Here is a 17,812-nt window from a genome sequence, read left to right on the forward strand (position 1 = left end):
CTTCAAAACTGTTCTTGGATCAAGAATACCAATTTCTAGAGGGAATTTCAATTGAATTACACGATTTATGAATGAGCCCTGGCCCGTCTATATTTCCCCTTTTTTACGGACATCGAAACAATTATTTACGAAATAACGAATTTACTTTGGGAAATTTCTCAGGATTGGTCAAGATAGATAACTGAGGGTATGTATGCAAAACTTTAGGGCAAAAAATATCATTCCAAAGTTTTCTAGAGCTACCCAATCCCTTTTGCCCTTTTTGGGGTTATGCCACGCCCTAAAACGTCCGATAATGAAATTTTTTAAATAATACTGACAAAATGTTATTATTGTTGTTCAAGGAGGACTTGTACCAAATTGCAGCAAAATTGAATGATTTTTAAGGTTTCCAGGTCAAATTGGGGATTTTTTGTCATAATTTATATGAGTCTAATAGAGGGCCAGAAAAGGGGCTCCCACATTTTTTATATTTAAAATATCTCAAAAATTCTTTTTGATCCTGCCTAGATATGCCATACGGAGCTAAAGAAAATTTAGTTTGACATGATTTGACGAAAAAAATGAAAATGACCCTGTATAGCCCACTCCTAATGGTAATCAATTTCCAGATGAGTTCATAAGAAGTCCACTCTATTCAAAAAGTAACACTTGACGCCTCAAGGGATTTGATCACCTTGTTAATGATATATTCAAAACAAGGCAGTCGTTGCACTCAAAATATATTTTGAAAAAGACCTATACGAAAATCGAATGAAAAAGTTTCCAATCCTAACTTACAGTTTGAAGCTATTATAAGTATAATCTTTTAAAGTTTAAACGTAAAATTTCGTAATGTAAATTTTCCTTGGAAACAAATACAAGAAATTGTATTGGTCAATTTTCCTTTAAAAAATATTAGAATTTGCTTTAGGTTTTACCAAATACAAGAAATGAGTTTTTATCTAATTTTCCTTATAAAATACAACAGATTGTTTACTATACTTACAAAATGACAGGAAAATGTTTAATTAACGTTTTATTCAATATACAAGGAAATATTATTGTTTGTTTTCCTTGAGAAATACAAGAAATCATTTAACTATTTCTCATAAAAGTAAAATTACATTTTAGCTTCATCATCATTAGACTGGAGTCGTTTATAATGCGTGTAATACTAATAATACCAATACTACTAATAATAATACGGGATTTAGTTTGTATAAACGACTGGAAGAATCCGGTGTTCCAGCCTTATAGATACAGGGGCTAGCTACGCAGAAACTTGCGTAGCTAGAAAACAATTTATCAAGCAACAACAAACTCTCAAAACGAAATCAACTCAAATGAAAAACTTTCAATACACAAATCCACACATATTTTTTTTCTCAAGAATTATTTTGAGTAGGAAAAAATTATAGTTGCAATATATTGACACTTTTCTTTTGTTTCGAGTTAGTGCACAAAGGTTTCTAGACGACTAAAATTGTTCCCTTTATTACTTTTTTTTTGCTTTATTTCTACTATGTATGAATTAGTCGTCTAGCTTGCTAGACTACATCATCATGGAAAAGAATCTTTTCGGACGACGCAGGGACGGCTTATTAGATTATAATTACACTATACAAAGAAAAACGTTAACAATTCACAAGAGATACGCACATTACATACATTAAAAAATCATCTCTTAGGGGTGAAAGCTTGGAAAACATTTACAATTTTTTGTGGACAATTTCAAAAAAGAATACTTCAAATATTATGGTTAGGTTAGCTAATTTCTGAATATAAAAACTTTTTTTAGGCATTTTTTTGGCTTTTTGACATTTCGGCTTATACTGCATAACCTTATATTCATTTAATATACGGATGAAAAAGTTCAATGTGGGCCGCCATCCTGGAAAAATCTTACGGAGCTTGAGTTTTGTCAACCTAGACGTCTCTAACACAAAATTGAGTACATTTGCTCGATAAGCATAGCGATCAATAATGGACTCTTTGTGTCTTCTTCCCATGTCATGAAATCGCCATCTTTGGTCATCATTGGAGAATCTGTTATGTTGTCATCGATTATGATTCTGATTGTGTTGTTGAATATGAACGGTGGCTGGTTGAAGTCAAATTCCGTTTCTTTGTTAAAGAAGATAATATGAACTTGATTATCTCCTCCTATGGCTTTTAGTTGCTCTATTATACCAGTTGCATTTTTCTGGAGATCTGAAAAATATTTTTGTCGACCCGTGAATTTTAAGGGTTGTGTGATGTAAGAAATACTACTATTCGACATTATAAACTTTGAACTTATATGTATTGTCATGTTAATAAAAAAGTCATTTATGAGGTCAACCACGAAAAAAACTGGTATTGACTTGTTTCCTCTCCATTCAATTACTTGCCATATGAATGCATTTGTGCTGTTTGATATTTTGCATTTGTTTTTTATACATCTAGTATACCTCTCGCGCCAATCGTACTGAGGGTTATTTGCGAGATCGATTAAGATGCGATGTAGGTGAGGATTGAAAAGTATGTTGGAGAGATCTGCATGGATGACATTTTGATTCTCCAGCCATTTCTTGCCTTCCTGGCAAAACGAAGAAAGTATTGAGCATAAAACAACTATATTGTGTTTTGGTCTTATTTCTTTGAGTTTCGTTATAACGTTTAATACAGTTTTGAGACTCGTTTTATAAACTCCTGTAGATACAAACAACAGTGTTTGTTCAACTTGATCGTTACTGTCAGGTATATCTGACAAAAGATTGATAATATCGTTATCATCTGTGCTTGTAGCAATCCACTCTGTATCGAGAAATCGAACGTAGTTTTCTTCTGTCTGGTGAATACAAATGTTTTGAATGGGTGAATAAATCCATACATCAAAGCAACCCATATCAAACAAAGACTTGATGAAGTATCTCAGCTGTATCGATCGATATTCAAAATGCTTCTCAAAACCCAAACTGCGATATTCTTGTAGATCAATACGAGGGACGATGGTGATATTTTTCCTTCCAGTACATAGCAATCCACTACAAGTTGATTGTGAAGTTACGAACATTATTGCAAAAACTTTGGTCAGTTTGAAGACATTCATATTGACTCCTTGTGAAAAAAAAACTACAACTGCTATTTATTATATCGACACGATTGATATGGAAATCGAGAAGTGCAATATAATGAGACTCTATTGTCTTTTGTAAATGGATATGCATTTATTTCATAATTAAAATCGGCAATCAAATCATTATTTCAAAAAAAGACACTCGTCAACATATTTAGCTTTTCAACAAGTTTAGAACATTCAAAGGCTTCGAAAATTTCTGACGTTCTTATTAAGAAAAACGTGAAGAAGTTGTGTTTTTGATACAAAATTTGAAACAAAAATAAGAAGTAAAGTACATTTCAAATTAGCTGGCAGTAAATTTTTACGTATTACTTTTGATAGATTTCGAATTAGATAGCGATTTTATACGTTTTGGAAAGGCAATCCGGAGTGGAATATTATGCATAGAAAATTTTTCTAAAATTTTCAAACACGAAGATAAGAAACGAAAAAGAAAAAAATCAGCTTGTTATCTAGCAATGCTATAACCACCATTTTTGGACTTGAGAAACTTCAATCTTTGTCCATGTGAGCTTTGAATTTTCTTTTGGAAAAAACAATTCAGTCGAAAGATGTTGGACACGAAAGGAGGTGTTCTTTTTAGGTGTTAGAGTGAAACCACAGACGACTCAATTCCACTTAACATTAGCTTCCAACTTTGACCTTTCCAAAACCGACGATCTGAGTAGTTTGGCCAAAAACATCAAACTTGACGCACCAGTCCGACGGGAACTTAATCTCTATTCAAGAAATATCAAATTCAACGGAAAACAGGTGACTAGGCTTTATACTGTATCTTAAGTTTTCTTTTTGTCTGAAATCTATCAAAAGAAGCACAATTCTCAACTTCGGTTGAATCTATCACAATTCAACCTTCGAGCATCTTGGGGGGGGGGAGGACCAGTTTAGGACCAGTTTATCCAATTGGCTTGAAATTTTGCAAGTGTGCACCAAATATGAATTGACATCTTCGGTGAAAATTTCGGCATCATTGATGACGTCACTTCCACCATCATTCTACTTCCCTTAGTAACTAAAGGAAGATGCTCAAAGGGTTAATACAATATGAATGTAGGTTCAAAATAAACAGGGCGTGGCAGGACGCGTTTTCAAAACAAGGCAGTCGTATTATTTTATGAAAAGGCCTGTACGAAAATCGAATGAAAAAGTTTCCTAAAGTGTTTGAATGCTTATTAGCTTTTAAAGCTTGAAGGGGGGTTGAAAGTTTTCGGTAACACGGTGTCGGCCTTTTTTTGTCTCTTTTTCGGTATTTTGAGAAAAGATTCTCGGTATCATTATTTGGAGGTTTACAGTAAATAGCCCCCAAAACAGAGACTGACTGCCTCCAAAATGGAGGTTTTGCCTTAATGAGCCATGTTTGTACTTGCAAAATTATCAAAAGCTAATTATTTTATCGTGTCATTAATTCGGGATAGCTTAAGTGATGGGTTTTTTAAAATTTCAATTTAATTGAATCGACGTTTTGGGGGCCAGTAACCTCCGTTTTGACAACCATTTGTATGAAGGTAAAGAAAAAAGTAAATTTTGACTTTTTAAGTTGTAAAGCATTGCCTGCATACCTATTGGTAGTAATTTGATGTTGGTGCTATGCTTTTTGATTAAGATTTTCGAAAAAACTAAACCTCCCTTTTGGGGGCCATTAGAAAAATGTGACTCAACTTTGACTGAAAAAAAAATCATACAAAAACCTTTATTCTAAGAAAATTATCTTTTGGGAAAGAAACTAAACATGTTGAGGCTTAATTCACAAGAAAAATATTTCATGTTCCCTATTTTCTAAATTCACTAGACAGATTTCAATTTGGATAGACGTTTTGCGCTTTTTGCTCCGGCCTAGGAGCCTTAAATTCTCTCTCGTCCGACGACGCTCAAGACATTTTTTGTTTGTTTATCTAATCCGATAATCTATTCCGATTTAATAAAAACGGATTACCTGATTCAAGCCGATACAGCCGAAAGTATTTAAGAAAAAGATGGCTGCCGTAAGTGGACTAGTTGACTGTGTAGCAAATACTGGCAAATCTCAGTGAAAAATTTATCATTTTCATCATTATTCATGATGTTTTGGACATGATTTATGAGAAGTTTGATGCATACTGGCTCTCTAACAATGTGGAAAGACTTTGGAGAAATTTTGGCCATGAATCGTCAGCTGATCGAGTGCTTAGAAAATCTTGCATTATGATGGCTAACCATAAAATTCTGTTGGTAACTGGACAATGAAACTTTCAAACACACATCCATTGGAATTTAAAAGAGAATACTAAAATTACTACATTACAGTGAAAATTTGAAAACGATCTGAGTAGTTTTTGTGGTGTTATGTTTATGGCTGAAAATGATCCTGTTTTGTATTCATCATTACATTTATTATTGTTTACTGGCGACCGTTCCTTTTGATTTTTCAAACCCGACACAGATTTTTTACAAACATATCGCTATGAGAATTCAGTAAAGGATACGAAAACACAATTCCTTTTTAAATTTGAACAAGATTGGAGAAATTTTCACAGTGTTATGGCTGAAAATGATCGTTTTTGGACTTTGTCGTAATTTCCATTGCGGCCGGCGACCGTTCCTTTTGATTTTTCAAACCCGACACAGATTTTTTACAAACATATCGCTATGAGAATTCAGTAAAGGATACGATACGAAAACACAATTCCTGTGTAAATTTGAATAGGACTGGAGAAATTTTCGCAGTGTTATGGCTGAAATGATCGTTTTTGGACTTTGTCGTAATAGACCTTTTTTCAAAGAGGCAACCCTGTTGAATAATTATGTAGTCCAGCCACACAAACAATGATACAGCAATGCATAATTACTGTTTCATGCATATTGTAATAATTATGCATGGGTGTATCATTGTTTTTCTGCTGGACTACATAATTATTCAACAGGGTGGCCTCTTTGAAAAAAGGTCTATTTCATCGCGGCTTGCGACCGTTCCTTTTGATTTTTCAAACCCGACACAGATTTTTTACAAACATATCACTATGAGAATTCAGTAAAGTATACTAAAACACAATTCCTGTGTAAATTTGAACAAGATCGGAGAAATTTTCACAGTGTTATAACTGAAAATTATTTTTTGGACTTTGTCATACTTTAATCGTAGAAATTTTAGTGAGACTTATTTTAGCGTATATTTAAATAGTTAAATTTTAGCGATCTGGCGATTTGGTGTGTTTTAGCGAGATTTATCTTAGCAAAAATAGGGAGAACTCGCTAAAACGCTAAAATTAGTCTCGCTAAAATTTCTACGAATAAAGTAATTTCATTGGCTGGGGCGACCATTCCTTTTGAATATTTTTCAAACAGGAAACAGGTTTTTTCTAAATATACCACTATTTATAACATACACACTATTGTACCATTTTATTTGGTTAATCCTACTCTTCCAAGTATTATGCCAACAGAAAAACTAATGCTTAGCTCAAAGCCGTTGCCTCTAATTTAGGCTATTTTTCTCCCCAAAATTTTATCCGGACCAATCAAATCAACGGCGCATCATGGCTTCGCTGTTGGCAAGTTTAGAAAAAAATTAATTTACAGTTTAAGAAATATTCACTTCTAAATGTTCATCTCCTTTAGCTCCAATTTTGAACTTTTTAGTCGAGGATGAGTGGGCGGGGGTGGGGTTGGTTCTTTAGGCAAGAAAGTGCATGTGTAATCACTTAGAAGAGCTTAACTTCCAGCTGGTTTATTTATTTGTTAAGATTATTTCTCATACTCGCTCTGCAATAGAATTATTACTTTGCTTTCTGATCTGTTCTGATTAGTAGTTTGTGGGCAACATTCTAACACAACTACACGTTTTTTTTTTTTTAAGAAACACACTTTTAAGAAACATGAGGCTCAGAATGTCTAAAAACTAAGAAACATCTAAGAAACATGCTGAGGCTGAGAATGAGAAAATAACATTTTTTAATTCGGTTTTTTTAAGAACCTTCCAATCCAGCCTTTCATAAGGCTGATTATTTCAAAAAGTTTATAAACATGTAAGAAAGGCTCAAAAGGCAGCTTTCTTAAGAAACATTGAGGCTGCTTGGTAAAACTAGTTTCTTAAAAAAAAAAAAACGTGTAACTCAACAAGCTCATCTTTCACATCTTTTAATCTCTTAAGCCGGAGCTTCCAGCGCAGCTGGTTTATTTCATATTGATATATGTTTAGAAATTGCATAACAAAATCGAAAGCGAGCAATAACTATATACAAAAGTAGAACAAAAACGCGTCAGACCTAAAACCTGGGATACATAACATAATTAAAATTGTCTCATGTAATGTAATTTTTCATTGGAAAAAAAATACAAGAAATTGTATTGGTCAATTTTCCTTAAATAATATTAAAATTTGCTTTAGGTTTTATCAAATACAAGAAATGTGTTTTATCTAATCTTTCTTATAAAATACAACAGATTGTTTACTATACTTACAAAAATACAGGAAAATGTTTAATTAACGTTCTATTCAATATACAAGGAAATATGATTGTTTGTTTTCCATGGAAAATTCAAGAAATCATTTAATATTTCTCATAAAAGTAAAATTACATTTTAGCTTCATCATCATGGAAAAGAGTCTTTTCGGACGACGCAGGGACGGCTTATTAGATTCTAATTACAACATACAAAGAAAAACGTTAACAATTCATAAGAGATACGCACATTACATACATTAAAAATCATCCTTTAAGCTAAGGGGACACGGAAACAATTTTTGTGCAATTGCAACAAAAACAAATTGTCGCAATCGCAATAAAATTTTACACCGTGTCGCATAGGCCTAGCACACGAAACAAAATCATAAAAATGAAATCAAAGCAACTCCACCATTTTGAACTCATATCTTGCGTGTTAAAAATGGGAAGATTATGTCATAATTTGTTTTGAGTTGTATAAACCACTTTGATTGGGTAAAATAAAAAAATGTTGCAAAAAATCTTCTCAAGGTGAGGGGACACGAGGGTTTTTGTATAATTCTCAATTGCAACATGAAAATTTTGTTGCAGAAACAAAAATAAAATTCAAATCGATTTGAATTTTTTTTTTGTTTCAGCAACAAAAACTTTTAGCGAAAAAAGTTGCCAATCAAGGAGATTTAACGTGGGGACACAGTGAAACATATTTATGCGATTGCAACAAAAAAATGTTTTTGTTGCAATCGCATAAAAATTGTTTCCGTGTCCCCGTAGCTTTAGGGTTGAAAACTTGTAAAACATTTACAACTTTTTGTGGACAATTAAAAAAAGAGTACTTCAAATATTATGGTTAGCTGCTTTCTGAATATAAAGACTTTTTTCAACATTTTTTTGGCCTTATGACATCCTGTTTGTTTGGTCATCATCGGAGAATCAGTTATGTTGTCATCGACTATGATTCTGATTGTGTTGTTGAATGTGAAAGGTGGCTGGTTGAAGTTAGGTGCCGTTTCTTTGTAAAAGAAGATAATATGAACTTGATTATATCCTCCTATGTCTTTTACTTGCTCTTTAAATTGCTCTTTTAATTGCTTTAATTGCTCTTTTACTTGCTCTACAGTTACATTTTTCTGGAAAAATGACATTTTTTGTCGATCCGTGAATTTGTATGGTGCCACGAGGTGATCAATACTACTAATCGACATGTCAACCGAACCATCTTTAATCTTTACCACAATCTTTGAACCAAAATGTATTGGCATGTTAATAAAAAAGTCATTTATGAGGTCAACCACGAAATAAACTTCTGGCATTAAAGGGACTTCTTTCCCTTCATTTACTTGCCATATGAATGTTTTTGTGCTGTTTGATATTTTACATTTATTTTTTATACCTCCAGTATACCTCTCGCGCCAATCGTACTGAGGGTTATTTGCGATATCGATTAAAATGCGATGAAGGTGAGGATTGAAGTGTGTGCTGTGTAAATCTCCAAGAATGACATTTTGATTCTCTAGCCATTTCTTGCCCTCAAAGAAAAGCTGAGAAAATGTCGAGCATAAAATAACTATATTGTGTTTTTGTCTTATTTCTTGGAGATTTTTTTCAAACTTAGATGCAGTTTTGAGAGTTTGGAGGTTTTGTATAGATACAAATAACAGTGTTTGTTCAACTTGATCGTTACTGTGAGGTATATCTGACAAAAGATTCACAATTTCGTTATCATTTGTGCTTGTAGCAATCCACTCTGTATAGAGAAATCGAACGTAGTTTTCGTCTGTCTGGTGAATACAAAGGTTTTGAATGGGTGAATAAATCCATACATCTAAACAATTCATTTCAAACAAAGACTTGATGAAGTATCTCAGCTGTATCGATCGAAAACCAAAATGCCTCTCATGACTAATTTGATATGACATAAGCAAAAAACATCAAACTTGACGCACCAGTCCGATGGGAACTTAATCTCTATTCAAGAAATATCAAATTCAACGGAAAACAGGTGACTAGGCTTTATACTGTATCTTAAGTTTTCTTTTTGTCTGAAATCTATCAAAAGAAGCACAATTCTCAACTTCGGTTGAATCTATCACAATTCACCCTTCGAGCATCTTGGGGGGGGGGTCAAAGAGGACCCCTCCCCCCAAAAAAAACGATGTTTTTTGATGATTTTTGAAATTTTCCAAGTGTGCATCAAATATGAAGTGAAAATTTCGGCATCATTAATGACGTCACCATCACCTGATGGCGTCATCATTCTTCTTCCCCTAGTAAAAAAGGAAGATGTTCAAATATGAATGTAGCTTCGAATTAAGCAGGGCGCGTTAGGGAGCGGTAGGCGAATGGTCAAGACGCAAGTCTCTGAGCCCAGGGGTTCTCAGTTCGAATCTCTGCCCCATATTCCTTTCAGTCAATAGATAGACGATCTGGCTGACTGTGGACCCTTTAAGAATGATAACGATTTACAGACTGTCTCAAAGTCCGGTATCACCCCCCCCCCCTTAGGTCCCATTTATAGAACTTTTTATTAAATACGTCACGAGCAACGCTCACCTCATTTTCAAAATATTGCTATGGTAATCAATTTCCAGATGAGTTCACAAGAAGTCCACTTTATTCAAAAAGTAACACTTGACGCCTCAAGGGATTTGATCACCTTGTTATTGTAATATTCAAAACAAGGCAGTCGTTGCACTCAAAATATTTTTTGAAAAGACCTATACGAAAATCGAATGAAAAAGTTGCCAAAAGTCTTTGAATGTTTGGTCTTAAGAAAGTAGATATCCTAACTTACAGTTTGAAGTTATTAGCTTTTAAAGCTTGAAGGGGGGGGGTTGAAGGTTTTCGGTGACACAGTGTCGGCCTTTTCTTGTCTTGTTTTTCGGTATTTTGAGAAAAGATTCTCGTTCTGAATTGGAGATTATTTTTTATTTCGGTAGTTAGGGAAAAATTGTAGTATTGTCGGTATCGAAGAACCGTTAAAATCAAATTTCAAATTCATTCTTGCAAAAAAAGAAAAAACTAAAACACGAAAAAGTAGTACGTAAATTTATTTTATACAATTGATTATAAAATTATTTACGAACTGGTTTTGCGACGTCATAGGATTTTTCAAATTCCTTTGAATGTCACATGACCAGTTTTCAATTAAAGTAGTAGCTTTTGAAAATGTTCTCAGAAGTCAAAAACATCTAAAGATTCCAAATTTATGCTTTTTAAGCTTCGGGACACAGAAACAATTGTTGTGCGATTGCAATAAAAAAAAATTTGTTGCATTCGCATGAAAATTCATTCCGTGTGGCATGGGCCTAGCACATGAAACAAAATTTATAAAATTAAATTTAGAACACCTGTTACAGTGATTCAAGATGGCCGATGATAGAAATGTTTCTTTTAATTTGTGTTTATTCGTATAACGAATTTGATTGGTTAAAATAAAATAAAATGTTGCAAAAAATCTTCTCAATGTGAGGGGACACGAGGGTTTTGTATAATTCTCAATTGTAACATGAAACTTTAGTTGCTGCAAAAAAAAAATCAAACTGGTTTTCATTTATTAAAATTGTCTTACGTAATGTATGTAATTTTTCTTTGGAAAAAAAAATACAAGAAATTGTATTGGTCAATTTTCCTTAAAAAATACAAGAACTTGCTTTAGGGTTTGCTAAATAAAAGAAAATCTAATTTTCCTTGGAAAATACAACAGGTTGTTTACTATACTTACAAAAATGCAGGAAAATGTTTAATTAACGTACTATTCAATAGAGTCTGCGAAATGTTGCGAAAATGGCAGTCAACTCTCTCTACTTCGGGTAAAATAGGAGCTATACTGATGGACCTGTCAAAGGCCTTTGATTGCTTACCCCATGATCTTCTGATCGCCAAACTTCATGCATATGGATTGGATTGTAGAAGTCTCGCCTTCATACATAGCTATCTTTCAAAAAGGAAACACAGGGTCAGGGTGGGATCATCTTACAGTAACTGGCTACCTTTGCTATTTGGAGTGCCTCAGGGATCCATTTTGGGTCCAATTCTGTTTAATGTTTTTTATAAATGATTTGTTTTACTTTGTAAATGAAGATGACCTCTGTAACTTTGCCGATGATAATACTCTCCATAAATTTGCTTCCTGCTTGGAGGAAGTCATTGAAGCTTTGAATATAGACATGCATATTATTCTATCCTGGTTTGAAGATAATTCCCTCGTAGCAAATCCGGAAAAGTTTCAGATGTTATTTCCAGGTACAAAGAATGCAAATATAGTTCTTGATTTAGGAAATTTTTCACTAAAATCTTCAGAGTGTGTTAAACTTCTTGGTTTAGCCATAGATAGTGCCTTATCCTTTTATCCGCATATTCAGGATCTATGTAACAAGGCCTCACAGAAAACAAAAACTACACTCAGGTTTAGATCGTACCTGAGCCAAGAACAAGCGGACTTTATATTTAATAGTTTTATTTTATCTTATTTTAAATATTGCCCTTTAATATGGATGTTTTGTAGTAAGATGGCTCACAATCTTTTGACCGAAGCTCATTGCAGGGCCCTTAGGGCAAAAGAAAATCTTGTCCATCTTGATTATGACGAGCTACTGGTCAAAGCAGATTGTGCGTCTATTCACACTCAAAATCTCCAACTTATGTTAGTGGAAGTTTATAAGAGCGTAAATAAAATCGGAAATAAACTAGGCTGGGATCAGTTTGAAATTATCCAGCGTAAATCAGGGAGTGATGTTGAGGATGAGGATTCCCAACATCCCCCAACATCCAGAAGAGGCGCTCAAATCAAACTTCCGCTACCAAAAAATGCAGTTTGCTTGAATTCCTTCAACTATCGGGCAGGACAGGCTTGGAATAGATTGCCCAATGAGATCAAAACATCAGACTCAGTTGAGTGCTTCAAAACCAAAATTTTGAAAACAAAAATTTATTGTTCTTGCAAACTGTGTTCAATCTTTTAATGATTTTTAAAAATTTTAACTTTTACAAGATTATTTACTATTTACTAAATATTTGATCGTCATGTTGGTGTTAATTAGTCTTTGTACTATTTTTTTTCTGACCAACGTTAAACAAAGAATAAATAAATAAATAAATAAATGACGCGCCTTGCGCGCCCACGCGCCTAACGCGCCTGACGCGCCTTGAAAATTTGACGCGCCCTATGATTTCGACGCGCCTTCAAAATTTGACGCGCCCTATGATTTCGACGCGTCTTCAAAATTTGACGCGCCCTATGATTTCGACGCGCCTTTAAAATTTGACGCGCCCTATGATTTCGACGCGCCTTTAAAATTTGACGCGCCCTATGATTTCGACGCGCCTTTAAAATTTGACGCGCCCTATGATTTCGACGCGCCTTGAAATTTGACGCGCCCTATGATTTCGACGCGCCCTAGAATTTCGACGCGCCTTGAAAATTTGACGCGCCCTAAGATTTCGACACGCCCTAGGGTTTTGATGTGCCTTAAGTTTTCGACGGTTTTGACGGACGGAATAATGGGACCGGTCTGATCATACATGGTTGGTATATAAGAGAATGTCGGCGTTAGCAAAATGATCATTTCTTAAGAGATTAGCCTAAAGTCGACCCGTTCCATTTATCGGCTGTACACTTTATGTACGCTTTATTAGTCTATTTCATAGAATTTGTGCATGCTACACGTTATTTCTATTCAATTTACAGGGGAAAATGCACAGATTTTTTACCATAAGGCAAAAGTGAAGTATTAAAAATACAGTAAAAACTTTTTTAAAAACTTTAAAACAATAAAAACTTCTAGAAAAAAAACGATACAACAAAAACACTGCAAAATACTTCTACTTGCATATAGGTAAAAAGCTTTTTACACCAAATAAATGTTTCACAAAACAGGCATGGTTAGCTAAAACTAAACATTTTTAGGCTCATTAAAAAAGTATCAAAAGAAAAGTGTTTCATTTCACTACTTAGGTAGTGTCAAATTATCAGGGCGCGTCTTTTAGGGCGCGTCAAATTATCTGGGCGCGTCAAATTTTTAGGGCGCGTCAAATTATCAGGGCGCGTCGATATTTTAAGGCCCGTCAAATTTTTAGGGCGCGTCAAATCATCAGGGCGCGTCAAATTATCAGGGCGCGTCAAATTTTTAGGGTGCGTCAAATTACCAGGGCGCGTAGGCGCGTGGGCGCGTAAGGCGCGTAAGGTGCGAAGGCGCGTTAAAAATATGAGGGCGCGTGGGCGCGTAAGGCGCGTCATTTAGCAGACTCCTATTCAATATACAAGAAATCATGATTGTTTGTTTTCCTTGGAAAATACAAGAAATCGTTTAACTATTTTTCATAAAAGTAAAATTACATTTTTGCTTCCTCATCATGGAAAAGAGTCTTTTCGGACGACGCAGGGACGGCTTATTAGAATATAATTACAACATACAAAGATAAACGTTAACAGTTCATAAGAGAAACTCACATTACATACATTAAAAATGATCCCTTAAGGGTGAAAGCTTGGAAAACATTTACAATTTTTTGTGGACAATTTAAAAAAAGAATACTTCAAATATTATGGTTAGGATAGCTACTTTCTGAATATAAAAACTTTTTTTCAACATTTTTTTGGCCTTATGACATTATGACATTTCGGCTTATATTGCATTACCTTATATTCATTTAATATACGGATGAAAATATTCAACGTGGACAGCCATCCTGGAAAAATCTTACGGAGCTTGAGTTTTGTCAATCTAGACGTCTCTAACACAAAATTGAGTACATTTTTTCGATAAGCATACTGATGAATAATGGACTTGTTGTGTCTTCTTCCCATATCATGAAATCGGCATCTTTGGTCATCATTGGAGAGTCTGTTATATTGTCATCGATTATGATTTTGATTGTGTTGTCGAATGTGAACGGTGGCTGGTTGAAATCAAGTTCCGTTTCTTTGCAAGAGAAGATAATATGAACCTGATTACCTCCTATGGCTTTTACTTGCTCTATTATACCAGTTGCATTTTTCGGGAGACCTGAAAAAGTTTTTCGTTGATCCGTGAATTTTAAGGGTTCCGTGACGTAAATAATACTACTCTTCGACACATTCAATCGTTTTACTATATATTTTGAACTTTGTATTGTCATGTTAATAAAAAAGTCATTTATGAGGTCAATCACGAATGAAACTTCTGGTGTTGTAAACTTGACTCCCTTCAATTCACTTACTTGCCATATGAATGCATTTGTGCTGTTTGATATTTTGCATTTATTTTTTATGCCCCCAGTATACCTCTCGTGCCAATCGTACTGAGGGTTATTTGCGAGATCGATTAAGATGCGATGAAGGTGAGGATTGAAAAATTTGGTGTAGGAATATCCAATAATGACATTTTGATTCTTCAGCCATTTCTTGCCTTCAAAGAAAAGCAGAGAATTTGCCGAGCATAAAATAACTATATTGTGTTTTTGTCTTATTTCTTTGAGTTTTGTTATAAAGTTAGATATAGTTTTGAGACTCCTTCTCTTAACTATTGTAGATACAAATAATAGTGTTTGTTCAACTTGATCGTTACTGTGAGGTATATCTGACAAAAGATTGATAATATCGTTATCATTTGTGCTTGTAGCAATCCACTCTGTATAGAGAAATCGAACGTAATTTTCTTCTGTCTGGTAAATACAACGGTCTTGAATGGGTGAATAAATCCATACATCAAAACAACCTATATCAAACAAAGACTTGATGAAGTATCTCAGCTGTATTGATCGATATTCAAAAAACTTCTCAAACCCGCGACCTTCTTTAGGGATATGTGGATCAAGACGAGGGATGATGGTGATATTTTTCCTTCCAGTACATAGCAATCCACTACAAGTTGATTGTGAAGTTATGAACATTATTGCAAAAACTTTGATCAGTTTGAAGACATTCATATTGACTCCTTGTGAAAAAAACTACAACTGCTATTTATTATATCCACACAATTTATATGGAAATCAAGAAGGGCAATTAAAATGAGACTCTATTGTCTTTAATTGTAAATGGATCCCGTAATTATTTTATAATTAAAGTCCACAATCAAACCATTATTGCAAAAAAAAGAAACTGGTCCACGTCACATATTGAGCTTATCAAAGAGTTAAGAACATCCGAAGGTTTCAAAATTTTTGGATATTCTTATTAACAAAACGTGAAGATGTTGTGTTTTGATACATTAAAAAAAAATTAAGAATTAAGTTCAAGAAATTCGAAAAATATTTCCCAATTATTCATGATGAAATTTAATCTGAACAAAAACTCGGTTGAAAATATCTTAGCTTCGTCAGATTTTGATAGGGAACAATAAAGAGTGATATACACGTTAGAACAAAATATATAAGAACATAAGGCCCGTTACCAAAATCTTAAGAACAAGTTCAGAACATTTTAAGGCTTTATGGACTCTAAAGCACCTGTTTTCTTAGAAGAATGGACAAAAATACAGAAAAAATGCTGACAAAGAACATGTTCTGAACATTTCCAGGCTTGAAACCTGAAAAGTTAAGAACATCTGAAGGCTTCAAAAATTTCGGATGTTCTTATAAAAAAACGGGTAAACTACAAGAGTGAATTCACTGGTAAAAAAAATGACTTTAACTATCAATGCGTTTTTAATGCTTTAATTTTTTTTTTTTTTAGTTCCAAGTGGTATTGCACAACTACAAAGCGAAGAAATTTGACGAGCTCGACCTCATTCAACATCATTACGTCATTATGGATTCTGAATCCACTAATCATAAGAGCTGGAAGAAAGGGCGTGATTTCGATACCGGTAAAATTGGCCTCTTTCCGGAGAATTTCACAAAGAAAACAGCGGAATGGAGACTGTGGACGAAAAATTTGTGAGTATTTTTCTTAAATATGTCATGACTGATTCCAATTCACTGGCGTAATCATTTTTTAAAGTATGGGAAAATTTGACAGCCAGAAATAGACGTCGATGTAAAGTCCCTTTTTGATAATCCGATAAGCATCTATAATGACGGCATTACGTCGTTACACAAAATTTGAGAATAATGAGATTTTGTGAGTATTTTTCTTAAATATGTCATAATTAATTCCGATTCGCTGGCGTAATCATTCTTTAAAGTATGGGAAAATTTGACAGCCAGAATATAGACGTCGATGTAAAGTCCCTTTTTTGATAATCCGATAAGCATCTATAATGACGGCATTACGTCGTTACACAAAATTTGAGAATAATGAGAATTTGTGAGTATTTTTCTTAAATATGTCAAAATTAATTCCGATTCGCTGGCGTAATCATTCTTTAAAGTATGGGAAAATTTGACAGCCAGAATATAGACGTCGATGTAAAGTCCCTTTTTGATAATCCGATAAGCATCTATAATGACGGCATTACGTCGTTACACAAAATTTGAGAATAATGAGAATTTGTGAGTATTTTTCTTAAATATGTCAAAATTAATTCCGATTCGCTGGCGTAATCATTCTTTAAAGTATGGGAAAATTTGACAGCCAGAATATAGACGTCGATGTAAAGTCCCTTTTTGATAATCCGATAAGCATCTATAATGACGTCATCGTGTCGTTACACAAAATTTGAGATTAATATCGATTTCTGAGTAACTTTCTTAAATATATGTCGTGATTCTAAGTGATTCTAATTCACTGGCGTAATTATTGTTTAAAGTATGGGAAAAAATCAGCACTTTTGAGAAAAATGGTGACAAGAAGACAAAAATTAGGTGGTTTCGGAGTCTAAATGTCCCTAAAAATTTCAGTACATGGGTACTAAAATACCACTTCTCTAAAATGGGGTGGTAGTATGCGCAAAAAACTCTCGAAAACCCTTTTAATACTCATATGTCTTAGATTTTAGTACCGACTCCTCTCCCTCCATCTTGCAAGGGGGGTTTGATTAGAAGGGGCTGCAGGACCCATCTTGCAAGGGTGCAAGAATCCTAAGATTGGAATAATTAAGTAAATGAGTCATTTTAATTTAAGGAATAAGAAATAACTGTGTGAGAACCTGGTAGATTGATTTCGCTTTTACTGTTGTAAAGCATGCCATTAAATTGATTATGACATCCATGTCAATCAGTAGTAACGGATTATAGTGCAAAGAGAAATAAATGATGTTTTTATAAGGACTAGTAAATTTTTGGCTCATAGCTTCGTTTTGTACTATTGATTGTTCGAGATTTTTAGACTTAAATGTTCTCGTGATTTTTTTTTAGATATGCTTAGTTTAGTTTATCTTAAGACTAAAAATTACCTTAAATTCAGTTAGCATTAAGAGAATTTTTTCAA

General features: G+C 33.9%; 1 protein-coding gene across 1 annotated transcript in view; it reads left to right on the top strand.

The window, feature by feature from the left end:
• The window catches only part of LOC136798983 (ubiquitin-associated and SH3 domain-containing protein A-like), a 33,602-nt gene that overhangs the window by 8,599 nt on the left and 7,191 nt on the right, over positions 1–17,812 (top strand). The window contains exons 6-8 of the mRNA XM_067055668.1: positions 8,924–8,984; positions 9,447–9,526; positions 16,178–16,380. Coding sequence (XP_066911769.1) covers positions 8,924–8,984; positions 9,447–9,526; positions 16,178–16,380 — 344 coding nt within the window. The remainder of the gene's footprint in view (positions 1–8,923; positions 8,985–9,446; positions 9,527–16,177; positions 16,381–17,812) is intronic.

Source organism: Clytia hemisphaerica, unplaced genomic scaffold (genome assembly GCF_902728285.1).
Source record: "Clytia hemisphaerica strain Z4C2 unplaced genomic scaffold, Clytia hemisphaerica genome assembly, whole genome shotgun sequence".
Taxonomy (NCBI): Eukaryota; Metazoa; Cnidaria; class Hydrozoa; order Leptothecata; family Clytiidae; genus Clytia; species Clytia hemisphaerica.